The sequence below is a fragment of the Numenius arquata genome, chromosome 1 (assembly GCF_964106895.1).
Source record: "Numenius arquata chromosome 1, bNumArq3.hap1.1, whole genome shotgun sequence".
Classification (NCBI taxonomy): domain Eukaryota; kingdom Metazoa; phylum Chordata; class Aves; order Charadriiformes; family Scolopacidae; genus Numenius; species Numenius arquata.
The window spans coordinates 73,041,941-73,057,975 of NC_133576.1; the positions used below are offsets into that span (position 1 = coordinate 73,041,941).

At 40.0% G+C, this 16,035-nt stretch overlaps 1 protein-coding gene across 3 annotated transcripts in view; it reads right to left on the reverse strand.

The window, feature by feature from the left end:
- Window positions 1-1,485: 1,485 nt before the first annotated feature.
- The window catches only part of UXS1 (UDP-glucuronate decarboxylase 1), a 64,628-nt gene continuing 50,078 nt past the window's right edge, over window positions 1,486-16,035 (reverse strand). The window contains exons 10-15 of one of the 3 annotated variants that reach the window (XM_074168590.1): window positions 12,899-13,018; window positions 10,049-10,092; window positions 8,747-8,807; window positions 7,240-7,297; window positions 4,667-4,770; window positions 1,486-2,699 (exon numbers count right to left, since the gene is read on the reverse strand). In XM_074168590.1, the coding sequence (XP_074024691.1) occupies window positions 2,568-2,699; window positions 4,667-4,770; window positions 7,240-7,297; window positions 8,747-8,807; window positions 10,049-10,092; window positions 12,899-13,018 (519 nt within the window). In that variant the 3' untranslated portion in view covers window positions 1,486-2,567. The remainder of the gene's footprint in view (window positions 2,700-4,666; window positions 4,771-7,239; window positions 7,298-8,746; window positions 8,808-10,048; window positions 10,093-12,898; window positions 13,019-16,035) is intronic. The other 2 variants (XM_074168608.1, XM_074168599.1) reach the window with 2 other exon arrangements.

The window sequence follows — 16,035 nt, forward strand, 5'->3', positions numbered from 1 at the left end:
AAGGGCACAATAGCTGCCTCAGCTGCTGCTTCTGGAAGACACTATTTAGAAAGAATATGGGGACTGAATGAGGAACCTCTGAAACAAAAACAGTCCAAGGAAAGCAGCAAATCAATACAGTCTGTCACTTGGGCCCAGCGGGAGGCCTGCCACACACTCGCAGATGGGTTGTATCGGTACCGGGCATTTGCCCTCTCTCCCGTTTGCTCCTTTTGTGAAGGAGGTCAGGCTGTGAAGTAACCTGAAAAGCTTTTAAATTCACATCTGTAGTATCCAAATGTTCAGACTTCCTGAGGGATTTGTATTTCTTTTTTGGAAAATGCACATTTTGTGCCTGTCTCCAGAAGCGTGCTTCTTCCAGTACAGTTTACGTATTTTGCACTGAAGTAATTGGATTAAATGAAAACCAGTCCTGGAAGTAACAGCTGGTACCCACAACTCCCATTTATTCTCAATGGCCGCTCTAAATGCTGAACTGGGGTCGCATCCTCGTGCACCACCTCTTCATACACGCTTTGGCATCCAATAAGCACAATTTGAATGAGGAGGAAATATAAGGAGAAACAGCACCTTCCCCCAAATATAATCTAGAGCTTAAGGGTTAAGAACACCCTGCTGGGAGCTGATTAGCAGTTCTTGCCACAAGACTATTAAAGAAGCGGGCACTACTTTCACATACATCTAGCTGTGGCTTTGAGTATGGGGAGAGGCTGTGCTTTGTGAATGTATCAGTGATGACAGGCTACAGGCACGTTTGGAGCACACACACCACGGTGTACTTTTCAGGCAACTTAACACGGAATAAATGTCCAGCTCAAGTACCTAGAAAAAGGCTTCAAAGAAAAAGCAGACCTCAAGATGCTCAGCTGTGAAAAGGTGGAGGCAACGTGTAATACCTCTGAGTCCAGACAGGAAAATCATAGAATCATTGAATCACAGAACGCTCCCTGGCTCCCTGCCTCAGTTGCATGGCAGATTTCCACTGGAAGAAAACCTGCGCATGTGAGCAGAAAAGAAACTGTTTTGTCTTAAAAGGATCGTTGCAGACCTGGTCAAGACTGGGCACGCAAAGGAACATGGCAGCCCCATCACTGTTGGAGTCCTAGGGAACTTGGCCAAACAGACTGGATGGGACTCCAAGCCTCACAGGCACCGGGAGGCTCTGGTGGATGGACAAGGGGGACTAAAAACCACACTGCTCCCTGAGTCCTCCCTGCATCCGGGTGTTAAGTCATGGCTACAGGTAACTCCCACTTTGACCATCAACCTAAAGATACTCGAAAGCTAATGAAACTTCAAGCTTTAATGAGATAAAGTCAAGTCACTTTGCTTGAGGAGATTTAGGATTTTCAATTTTGAGTGGCACCAGGCCAAAAATACCAAAAAACTCTCTGCCAATCTTCCCTCCCCAGGTATCCAGTCTTAGGTATTGAAAATAAAGGGGAACTATTAAAAATAAGGGGAATTGGATTTTTTCTTTTGTTTGCTTGGTTGGTTTTTATTTGTTAAGATGACAGGCATAGTTATCAAAGTTGAAAGCATTTACTGGCAATTCAATAACTGCTTAAAATAGAAACATTTCCTCAGTTAGGGAGGCTAAAGTTAGACTCTACAGTTTAAAGAAAATCTTATACTCCGGCATCACTATCAACTACCTGGAAAAATCATGATGTTTTTGTCTGATCTATTTCAACAGACAACCTGCAGCCCTTCCTGTATATCTGTTAAGAGATAACCAATGAAAACCCAATGTTACTAAATTTGAGCTAATTATTTACAGACTGTTACTTTCTAATTAATATACAACAAATGCACAGATGTCTAATGCCAGAGAAGTGCCCACAGTGAAACCCTGAAACTAGTCAACAGAAGTTTCAATATTTTATTAAAATAGCATATTCAACCACTGTAACCAATAATACATTAACTTTATTCCCAGAGTACGCACAACACAGTAGTGATTCAAAATATCCTTATCCATGGTAATCAATGAAAATATCTCAAATTCAAGTGTACAACTAAAACTAAACCTTTGAAAAAAAATCTCTCCTTTAAAGAATACATAAAGCTCTCATACAGAATTCTTTTAAACTCCTTTAGACATCAGTGTCTCTCACCTGACAATACCACTAGTTTTTTTCTTATGCATAGTAGAACATCTCATATTTTATAGTACCCATTTTATAAATAAATTGGCATTTTCCATCCCATTTGTGTTTATCGTCAGCTTCACAAAGAAACCAGTAAATAAAACTGTCAAGGACAGTCACAACAAAATGATCTCACAGCAAGATATAAAACTTGAAGATACTAAAAGATGCTTCTACTCTATTTTACATAAAAAGACAGATTTAAAAAGTGCAAGGCAAGATTTGCAGGGGAAGGGAAATATTTGTTAATTTTTAGGCACATCCACTTCTTTAAAGCAAGCTTCAGAATGAAATTCCAGTTTGTTCTTCATGATACCTGTTTCAAAGTCTCTCTCTCAAAAAAAAAAATCCAAGAAGAAAAAAAAAATTACATCCGTCAAATGTCAAGCAGGGAATTTCCTGTCCAACCAACAGTCTTCAGTTATGTCTTGTTCTTCCTTTTTTCATCCTTGCAGGTTTTGGCTTGGGAATATACTGATTGTTCGCCTGATACTCAAGTTCTTTACGGAAGTAATGAATTGCTTTATTCAAACCTTCTTCCAATGGGACCTGTTCCCAAAAGTGAGGAAAGAATCATATCACTCTGAGTTCACATCAGCTCTTTTCACAACGGTATCTGTTTTAATACAGCTATCAAAAGACTGCTAGGAAGTCTCATTCTCAGCCAATACAAGCATTAACAGCACCACATGCTGGTCACATCTCTGCACTGCTAAGGCATGTTAGCTTTTAAACATCAGATATATTTTCTGATATAGTAAGTCAAAAAACCCAACAAATTTAAATCATATCAGATGGCTACAATTGGTCTGTTTAGACTCAGAACAGACTTACATAATTCTACTTTCAATTCATAATACATGGAATGAGATAAGCACACAGAAATTTAAGCCCCTTCTGTTTTTAGTGATTAAAGATCCTCTTTTGCAGATTCTCGCAGAATGGTATATACCACAGAAAGTTATAAAGGTGGTGGGGTTTTTTTTTTAGTTTTTATTTCTTCAGTGCTCCATTGACATACAGAAAAAGGGATACAAATTGTGATCCAGTATCTCATTTGATAGTCTCAGATCCCACAGAAATAATTGTAATTCTCCATATTCTAGTATTTAAACACTATGATTTGTAGACAAGAACAACAGAAATACTACCCACTTTTCTCAGGAGCCATATGCTCTGACATACTTGCTGATAACATCTTCAATAGAGGAGGATAAAATAGCAGCACAAAACCTACTTGCTTTGATGTACCAACACTGTACTGCTACTTCAGAGTAAGTTTTGGTACCGACTGCGCCAAACACAGAAGGTTAGAAGTATAAAAGTTAACTGTTTTAAATCTTTTGTGTTTGTAACGTTTGCCATCGCCCTTGTGCTTTCAGGCACAGTCTATTAATATCCGGTGCCTCTGTGAATCCTTTCAGCAGGTTTGGAGATTTTTGACTGCAAATCTACAAAAGCCTACAAACCACTGTGCTAGCTAGAATGGGGAGCCGGCTAAGAAAGTCACACCCTTTCTGGGGATTAAGCAGACCTTGCCTCCCCAAACAAGCCAGCTCTTATCAACAACTATGCCTGGTTATACACTTGCACAGTTAACTTCACCAAAAAGGTTGAGAAAGGATAAAAAGCAGCAACCACCAGCATTTTTAGTTTCTTGCATATTAGCAGTGCAGAACAACCACAGCCTCAGATGGCTGGTAACTAAGCTTTAGAGGTGGACAGGCATTACTGTGGGTGCTGAGATGGTAGACTAACCCTGAGCATGTTTCAAACTTACGAACACACAGAACAAGCCCAACATCTCATAGTCTAAAATAAGAGATTCTTATTCTGCCTTACTTCAGTCTACCAGAATAAAAAAAAACACCAAACGTGTCACCTCTCTCCAGCTAGCTTCTGTTTTACCCAAGTTTCACATATTTCCCTTCAAACAAACTAAAACCCAGAATGTTTTTCTGGTGCTCATATTTCTCCCTATTAATCTAACCAAACTTTTTGGTTACAACCATGTTACAGATAATCTTAAAAATAGTCTTACTCCAAAGATTTAATTAAAGATATTTTAATTAAATAAAGCAATTTTTGTCCTTCCATAATGCATGTTACCACAGCAAAACAGGAATGAGGATTGCAAACTCATTAGCTCTCATAACTATGTACCATGTATTTCAAAGGATTCATCGGGCTTACAGAAAAGTAGGTAGATACTTCATAACATGCATGTGAAAAAGTCAAAATGCCTATCCTAAAAATGTTTTTTTCTACTTAAGTTGATTACAAATGCTAATGATAATGTGCTCTTCTGCTTGGCACAGGCCATACAGTCTTATCCAGAAGTTCTTGAATCACGAGCTAGGGCAACATACAAGACAGCCTTTTAAACAACTCTCCTGGAGATTGTGTTAAGCAGATATCCTGGTAACTGAAATGTATCGTTACCGTGTGGTCCTCTCCCACCCGCCTCTGCTTCCCTGTGTTTTTGCACACAACCACCGTAATACAGCTGTACATACCACAGGTTCCCAGCCAAGCAATAACTTGGCTTTTCTGATGTCAGGTTTTCGTTTCTGAGGGTCATCCTGTGCTTCTGAGAGAAACTGGATTTCACTCCCACTGCCTATTAAACAAGAGACCGCGCATTATCATCTGCAATTCACTATGTTTTGCATTTACATCTCTCCTACCTATTGAAGCATCAGGTCTTTCTGCAGCTTTCTGCTTCATAATTCTACCATTGAAATGCTTTCCGCAGACCCAGCTGCACTGCACGCAACAGCTGGGTGAACCAGCTGTCCCACAGCACAATGGATTCGCAAAGCATTTCACAAAGCTTTCAGCATGGATTCACAAAAAAGGAAGTTATGCTTGACCAGCCTAATAACCTTCTACAATGAAATGACTGCTTCAGTAGCCAAGGGCAGAGCACTTGATGTCATCTACCTTTACTTCAGTGAGGCTTTTGACACTGTCTCCTGTAACATCCTTATTGAGGGCTGAATGAACAGACAGTGAGGGGGATTGAAAACCGGCTGTGTTGCTGTGCCCAGAGGCTGGTGATCAGTGGCACAAAGTCTAGTTGGAGACCAGTAGCTAATGGTGTAACCCCAGGGGTCAATACTGGGTCAATATCAATACATCAGAAGGCTGTGCTGCCATCCAGAGGGACCTCAAGAAAGGAGACTGGAGAAAAGGGCTGACGGGAACCTCACAAAGTTCAACAAGGAGAAGTGCAAAGTCCTGCACCTGAGGAGGAACAACCCCACGACACCAGTACAGGCTGGGGCCAACCAGTTGTAAAGGTGCTTGGCAGGAAAGGACTTGGGGATCCTGGTGCACACCAAGTTGAATATGAGCCAACAATGTGCCCTTGCCACAAAGAAGGCAAATGGTATCCTGGGCTGCAGTAGGAGTGCTGCCAGCAGGTCAAAGGAGATGATCTTCCCCCTCTACTCAGCACTGATGAGATATATCTGGAGGGCTGGGTCCAGTTCTGGGCTCCCCAGTAGAAGAGAGACATGGACATACTGGAGACAGTACAGCGAGTAGCTAAGACAATGGAGGGACTGGAGCATCTCTCCTATGAGGACAGGCTGAGAGAGCTGGGACTGTTCAGCCTGGAGAAGAGAAAGCTCAGCTGGATTTTATCCATGTGTATGAAATATCTGATAGGGGAAGTAAAGAAGATGGAACCGGGCTCTTTTCCAGTGGAGCCCAGTGACAGGACCAGAGGCAGTGGGCACAAACTGAAACACAGGACGTTCCCTCTGAACATCAGGAAATGCTATTTTACTGTGAGGATGACCCAGCACTGGCACAGGTTGCCCAGTGGAGTCTTCCATTCCTGGAGATACTCAAAAGCTGTCTGGGCATGTTCCTGACCCACTGCCAGCTGTAGATGGCTCTACCTGAGCATGATTGGACCAAATGGTCTCCAGAGGTGCTTGCCAACCTCAACTATTCTGTGATTCTCTTAGTACTTTTGCATTGCAAAAGGATTTCACTTCCTCCTTGCCCAAACTCTCCAGTCTGATTTAAACAGCCAATACAGTATTCGCCTTTCCTCATGCCAACAGACAGAAACAGGACAATTTCTCAAACCAAATCTAGAAAATAGTTTACATGCCATGTTACTGTGGCATTTTATGGATATAGAACTAAACCACCTCTCTAGGCAGACTGAAACAGATCAAGTTGTTTGTGAACACAGAAAAATGGAAGTAACAATTATTCTATGTGCCTGATGGGTTTGGTGCTCTGATTTTCAGTTTCCTTCCCTAATCTGTGGATTCATAGATGTTGTCCAGAGGGGAGAGTCTTCTATTAGAAACATCACATGCGTCGGCTTCTGTACTGTTTGAACTTGTCTTTTTCAGATCCCTCAGAAGCACTGCTGGAATCTACAGACTACAAACCCTTGGCTAATGGCATCAGTACGTTTCATCTCATTAGGAAGCCACACTAGAAGCCTAAGTGCAGCTCTTCGCATCCATTCTTGAGAGTTCTGATTTGCTACAGGTATCAGAGGAGGAATGCAGAGAAAGCCACAGTGTTTTCCTCCCAGCCACACACAAGGGAGGCACTGACAGCCCTCACAAGAGTCGCTGGTAGATGAGTGAAAAGCAGAAAAAGACTGTCACCACGGCATGAGGTTTTTAATGGCAGTTGAAGGAGAACAGCCTGTGTAATTGTGAAGAACCACCTTACTGAAGTATCTGTATTTCAGCTAAGCTGTTATGCTAGACATCTTCATTCACGTGTTTTCCATTTCATTTATGAATTGTCCTGGTGCCAGAACAAAACTAAAATGCATAAACATTATACAAAATAATTGTTATAGATCACACACATAAATAATGCATTCATTCTACTGTTCATGCAATATTTTACACAGAATTGAGACGATCTGGATTATCTTATTAATATTTAATTATATTATCAGGATACAATTAAATGTCTTTGATAAAATTATTAAGAAATCCAAAGACCAATTAAATTATCCATATATTACACACACTAATCAAGTAATAATCATCTAACGACAATAAGCACTTAATTAGCTTTTCTAAGAATTACTTATCATACTCACCAACAAGTTTTTTAATTAACTGGGCAAATTCTAGGATAGTGTGTTCTTCTGGGTTTCCCTAGAAATAGAAAGGATATTCATTACAATAACAATTAAACACCTTAAGACATGCTAGCTTTCTGACATGAGACGATTCTAACAGGGTCATGTTAAACTCTGAGCTAAACATTATGCCTTATTCCTACTTTGATGAAAAAGATTTAACTTCGACAAGCTCCATACTCATTAGAAAAGCTGCCCTCCATTACATCTGCCTTGGTAATTCAATGTATGTAGGGGGTTGCCCAAAAAAATCAGTCTGTAAAGAGTGGGCAAATGCACCTAAATCACAGTAAAGGCATGTGCCACTCAGCAGCCCACACAACCACATCACCAGTTTGAAATCTGGATTCAAGGACTTGGCTGAGTTGAGGACACATGATACAGTGAAGAAGTATGCTAAATTCTCAGTTCATCCAAGGTTAGTAAATCAAACTAATTTAGCTGCAAACAATTGCTTTCACATTTACTACAGCTTAGGTATCAACATGTATAAGGGCTGCCTGCTTTCCTACACAATATTCCTTTTCTTAAGTCTCTATTTTATTTTTTTGTTACGCAACTTGCATGTGGACTCCTGATCAAGATTTCAGAACAAAATGCTGAAAGCTTCCTGTTAGCATTAGCTCACTTTCATCAGCCTCAATTCCCTCCATCCCTAGCTTTTCTTGTTGCAAAACTCTTCTTCACTACATCTTGTTTGACCTAAAGCTGAACGTTTACGTACATATAGATTTAAACACTGAGTTTTCTGGAGACAAAACATGTGATGTGGTTTAAAAATACCAGCATTTGGATAGAAACATAGACTTGAATTCATGACCACAGTAAAAAAGGAAGATCTAGTGAACAACTACCCTCCAGAGTTGAATATATGATTTGGCAAAAGTTGGCATACGCATCCTTTTTCTATTCTTACAGCCACTGCTGAGAATAAAGTGACAGCAACTGACACGGAACAAAAATCTTAGTAGAAAAGTTAAGTTCCAAGCAGCTTTAACCAATATCAGAAAATTATATAATCAAATACTAATCAATTTCCCTCTAATCAAGGCTAGTATGAAGTGATTTCTAATTTTTTAGGGCTAAGTATTCTTTCAGTGTGTTTTTTTCATTAAAGCCAGATTGCAATCATTTCCTTGATTTATTTTGCACTCACCACTCATATTTTGTTAGGGCCTTTTTTCATATTCTAATTACATAAATCTTTTTGCTAAAACAAATGAAAAACTCTAGCAAATTTATCTTGTTCTTATAACTGTAAGATTTCAACACCTATGGGCTTAATCATCTTATTTATGAAGAGAATACACGGATGAATACATTACTCATAATGGAAAGAGCTTTTCTGAAATGGAAAGAGCTCCGTTTATTTCTTCTAGGAATCAGCATCAGTGACAAGGAGGGAAACTGAGGTGATGTGGGCCACTGGACACTAAACATAGTAGAGTAGAGCTCTCATACTCACCAAGTTGACAGGACTGCTGACATTGCTGTTCATCAACGCCACCAACCCATTCACAAGATCACTATAAAAAGGGAAGAACAGATTGAGGTAATTTTCACTTCCCTATAAGTAATATTATTGTCTAAAAAGAGAGCTGCACCCTCAGTAAAGCAGATCAGGCAGCTGAGTGAGGAATGCTGAAATCAGATTTACAGTGTACACTTCAATCGGTGTGTGTTTTCTCGGCTGTTTGTTCCACAATCCCTCTTGTAAGATACAGTGAATTGAAGGTTAATTTGAAAGGGTGATTACCCTTGGGATACACTGGCTATGGTTCACCTGAGCATTTGAAACAATATATAAAAGTCTCAAGTTACTAAAAAACAATTAATACTTCCTCTTTCCTCCAGTACTCACGCATATTTAGAGGCCCATTTACAACACATTTTAAACAGAATAGAGTAAGTTGTAAGACAGAGGCACATGACACCACCATCTGCTTTGCAGTTTGTTGTTTGAATTGTCTTCTGCCTTTCAGAAATTCTTACACCAAGTATGCTAAAACCCAGTATTTTGGTGTTACCTTACCCCAGCAAAATAAACCGAAGTTATTTTGGGTTATCAGCAACAAACTCATCCACTCATCCCTGAACATACAAATCCAGATCTCTTTCATTATGTCTTATAATCAGGAAAGGAGTGGCTACTTTGAACTGATGGGGATTCCGTAACATCTATCACCACTGTTCTTACTTTTAGCAGAGGGAAAGAACATTTCCAAGTGGAGAATGATTAAAACAACCTAGAAGCCCGGCACGGAAGTTCAGCTGTCACGACAGAAGAAAAAATTCTGAGGAACAGATTCACTTTTTCATAATGAAAGTACGTTCTGGCCTTGCTTACACTGCAAATATTAGCTGCAGCAATACCCCCTCAGCTGACTCCTTCCCCCAGAAGGGGACACCTGCGTGTGCAGTACACACGCTGACCACAGCACCCCCAAGGACACAAGGTGGCACTATTGCATCACAAGGCAAGGACTGACAAATTACTCAGACTTAAAGCAGCACTGAAAACTTTCCTACCAGGTTACTCGCTGTCCCTTGAAGGGAGGAACACATTCATATTTTAATTCAAAGTTCTAAATCCACTAACGTTTTGTTTCTTGGTGTTTTTAAAAACTTCACTGGCTCCCTTCTGAAAGAAAAGCTGGCTTAAGAATGAACATAATTTTTTTGACTAAAATGCACATGCATACAAAGCTGGCCAAGCTCAAAGAACCAGTAAGGGAAGTAAATATCAGACAGCACAAACAAGGTTTACCTGACATACTGGAAAGCTCTCGTCTGAGTTCCAGGTCCATAGACCTAAAACCACATGAAAATTAGAAAAGTTACATAAATATGAAAGTCCTCTCTAGTACAATTCTCTTTTCCTCACCATTCTAGAAAAACATCGCAAGGAGAAACACCTAAAACACAAGCTCAATGTTGCAGGAATGGAAAAAAGATGTGCTTGCAGAACCCTTGGCAAAGAATCAGTTCTTTGAGGTCTTTTTCCTCTTGGATGTGTCTCCATTAAACATATCCTTAAGCATTTTGTTAACCGGAACTCTGGATGTAGGAAACATTCTCAGGGATATAGGACAGAGTGATGCTTTGTCCTCTCCTGATCACTGAAAGAGGCTGCAGCATGCACTCAGCCAGAAAAGAGCACCAGATATTTAAAGCAAACCTCAGAATACCAAGATGTGGTTATGACAAGCAATTTTTATTTGCTCATTAACAACAGATAACTTCAAAGAGACCACCAAATGTTAATGATCCCTAAAAATAATTGTCAAGAAAAATAGCACTGTAAACGTTTAAAGGAATCAGAACAAAAAAAATATCATGACTCTCTAAATATACTATCCGGGGAAATGGGAAGTAGAATTACGGTGAGGGTGACAGAGCCCTGGAACAGGCTGCCCAGGGAGGTTGTGGAGCCCCCTTCTTTGGAGATTTTCAAGACCCGCCTGGATGCAGTCTTGAGTAACATGCTCTGACATGCTCTGGGCAATCCTGCTTCGGCAGGGGAGTTGGACTAGACCTTTATGGTCCCCTCCAACTCTAAAAATTCAGTGAAATTCAGTAAAATAATTTCTAATGGCTAGAATTCTTCAACAAGCAAGCTGTTTTAAGTTCAAAACAGATATTAAAACATACCTAAAGCGTACATAACGATACCAGATAACAGCCATTTTTTCCTCACAGTTTAAATGTGTGCAGTACTTAAAATCCCTAAAACATGAATACTTAAATTCTGAAAGTTATCAGTAGGCATATTTAAGTGGTGAAAACACTTAAGTAGGGACATACACATCTTACCACCAGCCTGCTACAACAGAAAAGCTTTTTGGAAGGACAGAATAGAAAGCATGTTTGTTTTCCCAGAAGATGGGAAAAACAATACAATTGGTATACACAGAATCATTTTTTGGTTGGAAGGCACCTTTAAAGGCCTTCTAGTCCAATCCCCCGGCAGCGAACAGAGGCATCTTCAACTAGGTCAGGCTGCTCAGAGCCCCGTCCAACCTGACCTTGCATGTTTCCAGGGATGGGGCATCTGTCACCTCTTTGGGCAACCTGTTCCAGTTTTTCACCACTCTTATCGTAAAAAATCTCTTCCATAAATCTAGTCTGAATCTACCCTCTTTTAGTTTAAAACCATTACCCCTTGTTCTATCACTACAGGCCCTACATGACATCATCTGTCATTTGGTAAGCCTGTTGCAGTTCAAATTCAGAATCAAAAGAGTTCACAATTCAGTAAGCATTGGGTAAGATCAGGGGTTTAAGAGTTTAAATTGAGAGAAATACGCCAGAAGAGCACAGTGACAGCCTGATAGCCTCTCAAAGCAAACAGGAAGACAATTTTATGTATATATAGAGCTTCCTGCTTGTCGTCTTTTAGCTTGTGGGATAAGTTTTACATAACTAAGTCATTTGTGCATTCCTTGGTCTTGACTATTCAATGCTCTGCACAGTTTCAGATTTTGCTCTACAAGAATCACAGTAGTGGAAGTTGCCACAAAACTTGCATCCTTTTCCTCCGTGGATTATATGCTCCTTCCTAGAGGAATTCCTGGCTCAACTCTTTTTACAGTCTCCAATAGAAGGAATGCTGTCTCAATCTCAAGATAGCTGCTCCATGGAGGAACTTAGCGATATACATAGTTATTTAGCAGAAGCCTTTGACTGATTTCCTGGCAATTCATTCTTCTAATCTAGGCAATGTTTTCAAATATTTATATGAAATGTCTGTTGTATGTCACAAAAACTGTAAATGTTTCCATGAGCTCACACCTGATCTCAGATTTCAGACTACTTCCCCCTGTTTCAGGATGTCTCCTCATTTATTTTACATATCCTCATTATTTTATAACAGTAAACAGCATCAGGGCATAGGTCAGGCACTGTCTGTATTGCTAAATTACCAGCAGCATCTTTGGCGGAGTATTGGCCTGTGCCAGCTTTTGCTCTCCCAGACAACGTTGTGACATTGCTTAAGCATTATCAAGAGCCAATGACCATTCACAGCAAACAGTTTGGATGTGGCAACTTGTTTTGGCCACTGCTGCTGCATAGATGCTGCATAGATGAGGGCTATGCCACACCACTTTGTCAATGGTAACAAAAACCAGTTCTCACTTACTTTATTTATTAGTTAGTAAATAAAGGCCTGAAGGCCTTTAATGTTACATTATACAGGGAAAATTTAGGCTGATCTCCAAGCTTGCAAAAAGACATTTATATGTCTAACTTCCAAAAAGGGTTCAGAGAGAGTTCCTCAACAGGAAGAAGTACCAAAATATGATTCTGTAAACCTTGTCATGCCATGTTCCCATAGAAAGGTTGTGACAGAGATTCAAGTTCAGGATTACTAAAACACTTTCACAGATTGCAACTGGTAGCCTTGTTTCTCTCTCGCATAACACCACCAATACCACCAACAGAACTCATCTTTGCATATATCATTCTATGCACCTGAGCTTGATATACTGGAAGATTTGATTTTTCAGAGGGGAGGGGTGGAAACTCAGTGTTTCTAAAATCTAGCCTTTTTCATATCACGTGAGGATAGGATACAAAGACAAATGACTCTTTGCATCACTAAGAGGTCATTACTTACTGTTAGTGGTTCTCCCTGGAGAGCTTGTAGGATAAAATTACTGACAACTCTACCATCGTTCATATGCATTCGAGGACCAAAGGTGTTGAATATTCTGGCAACCCTCACTTCAACTCCTTCCTGTAGGCAAAGAAAAAAAGAATTGTTACTACCTCAGTAAGAGTGATTTTCTTCCTCAAAATGCAAATTAACTCTCCCGTGTACAAAAGCTTTCTTAAGAATCCTTCTTACAGCTTTAACAAGCATTGCTTTCTCACCATGTAGTGCATAGGGCAAGGGAATTTATACTACTTCTCAGTATTTGTAATGCAAACAGCTGATGATTGCGGCACACGTATTTTCTTCAAACAAGAACTTTCAAGATTTTCTAATAGTACCCTTCCAATAACTTATTTCACCTGGGACTTATGTAAATATTTTGCACATAAGTGAAGTCTTACAATCACCAGATACAGTACCAAGGCACCATTTCCAAAGATCAGAAAAGTTGAATGCTTCAGATAATTATCTTTACCAATGTTACAAAGTAAGTGGCTTTGTAACCATAGCCACAATGTTTCTTAGCTCCCTGCTACTTATTAGGCTGTGTAAATGCATGCATTACAATCCAAGTCTCTTCAATGGCTCAGGTTTTTTCCAAGAAATGTTTCTATCGTTACCAGAAGTCCTTTCTGGAGGATATTTTGCAAATCTTCAAAGCAAAATGCAACAAATACGTGAAATTAGAAACTGTCTGGACAAACTGACTGGGAGACTGCAGAACTGAAAGTAATCTCTCTCCAGGTATCTTGGCACTTAGTTAAGCGGACAAGCCAAATTTCATGATAAAACCTACAAGAAGGAGTTCAGAGCAGCGTGTTACGCTAAAAACAGACAGATGCTACCATGTGAGACTGACAGCCACAAGGCAAGGAGGAAGGTATCAGCTTCAGCCCAGGCCTATGCACCCTCCTCATACTCCCTGGTCCTCACCCCTTACAGATAAAAGCCATCCTTGTATCAGTCACAGGAAGCACTTTTGGTCTGAAGCAAACTATGTGCTCCCGATTCAACTGAAGTCACAAGGCACAATGTTCTGGAGTTGCAAACATTCGGTTCTTCCTTCAGAGGATGCACAAAACATCTTGTATTTTCAATGCTTTTCACTAAGGCTTAGACCAATGCTTGTCACTTTCTTAGACGACAAGAGTATGTGTGGAAGAAATGTACTGTTGGAACATTTGTGACTGAAGGCCACAGCTCACACACACTTCACTCAGGAGACACCTGAAAACACATTTTTCTTGGAAATAAATATAACTTCAAGTACAAGTGAAACTTGCAGGAAAATCTGATCTTCTCTCGAGTCTCCAAGTGAGAGGGGGACCTCTTGGCTGAGGGAGGAACCTCATTGCCCTCTACAACTACCTGAAAGGAGGTTGTAGAGAGGTGGGTGGTGGCCTCTTCTCCCAAGGGAATAATGACAGGACCAGAGGAAATGGTCTGAAGTTGTGGCAGGGGAGGTTTAGATTAGATATTAGGAAGAATTACTTTACTGAGAGAGTGGTCAGGCACTGGAACAGCCTGCCCAGGGAAGTGGTGGAGTTGCCATCCCTGGAGGTATTTAAGAAACGTGTAGACATGGCACTTCAGGGCATGCAAACCCGAGATTGTTGGTTTGTGTCTGTTTGTTTGTGTCTGTTTGTTTGGTGTTTTGTTGGAAGTTCTTTTGTGGGTGTTTTTTTTTTTTTTGTGGTTGGACTCGATGATCTTAAAGTTCCCTTCCCACCATGAAGATTCTGTGACTCATAAACAAATGAACCCTCAAAGAAGTTTTGGGAAAGCAATAGCAATAGCTTTTTTACAGACAGAGAGAGGCAAAACGCACATTTAATACCAGCTATTACTTGGTGTTGAGAAATAGGAAATACTAAGTGTTATAGGTAAAGCCCAATGCTTCCTAGTATGGAGAAGGCCAAACAACATCCAGTTCTGTGTAACTGTAGGTAAGGTTTCAGTCACCATGATCAAACATTTATATTGGCGACTAAATTGTAAGCTAACAGTAACCAGGGAGGTAACTATTATGCCACAGGAAAAGCTACAGTCTTGAGTCTTCATCCCACAACAAGCTTGCATCCACAACAAAGCCAAAAAAATAATCTCACGACAGCCACTTGGCCCTGCTGAAAGACCTTGGAAGGAGCAGAAGTTCCTTCCCATGCAAAATGCATCAGCTGAGAACATATTCTTCAATTCCTGTTAGCTAAAAAAAACACGGCAGTGGAACATGTCAAACATACACTTTCCACAGCATATTACAGAGCCATTCTCAATGCCTTTACTGTATCTGGAAATACATAGTCTATGATAGAATTTCTCGTTCTTTCATTTTGCCCAGAACTCTAAGGACACTTAAAAAGGACACTGACTCCTTCAAGGAGGGATTATATTTCATGTGGGCTTTCCAGAGATTGCCATTAATAACAAGTACAGAAAATGAAGCACTTGGAAGCTAGTACTCAAGGTAAAAATAACTCATTAAACAATGCTGACCAAAAAGCCTCTCTTGTACTGCACAAACTACAGCAGCAGCCTTGTTTTCCAGTATTGGCTGGAAACTAGCACGAGATCTAGAAAAGAAAAACAACACATTCTCTGCAGGCACTTACTCATAGCCATAGTGAATCCAGTATTTCTTCTCCCTTCTATTTATTCTCCTCCTCCCACTGTAATGTTGTCTTTTAAAATGAGTAACTTTTTATTAATAGTGTCATCTAGCAAAGCTTTTCTCTGCAGCCTACTGCTTTGAAAAATGTTTTCTGTGCAGCTGAATTTTCATTTGTGCCTCTATAACTGGAATCTATCTTCTCAAATGAAACTTCCACAGACAAAGAGATTTTGGAGCCAGTAACTTAAAAATTGTGCTAAGTTTCCTTTAGTCATTTCATTAACATCTCCTTTGAAGTGATCCTTTTTGAATGTTGAGTAACTCTGTTCCTTTCTGTATTAACTGCCTACAAATACTTATGGCACACTCTTACTTATGTCCTGTTACCCTGAATATCAACAATAACACGTTAATTATGATGACTACCTCCACCGTATTCCCACTAGCAAAGCAAATTACTTCCCCAGATTTGTGCCAGCAAGTCATG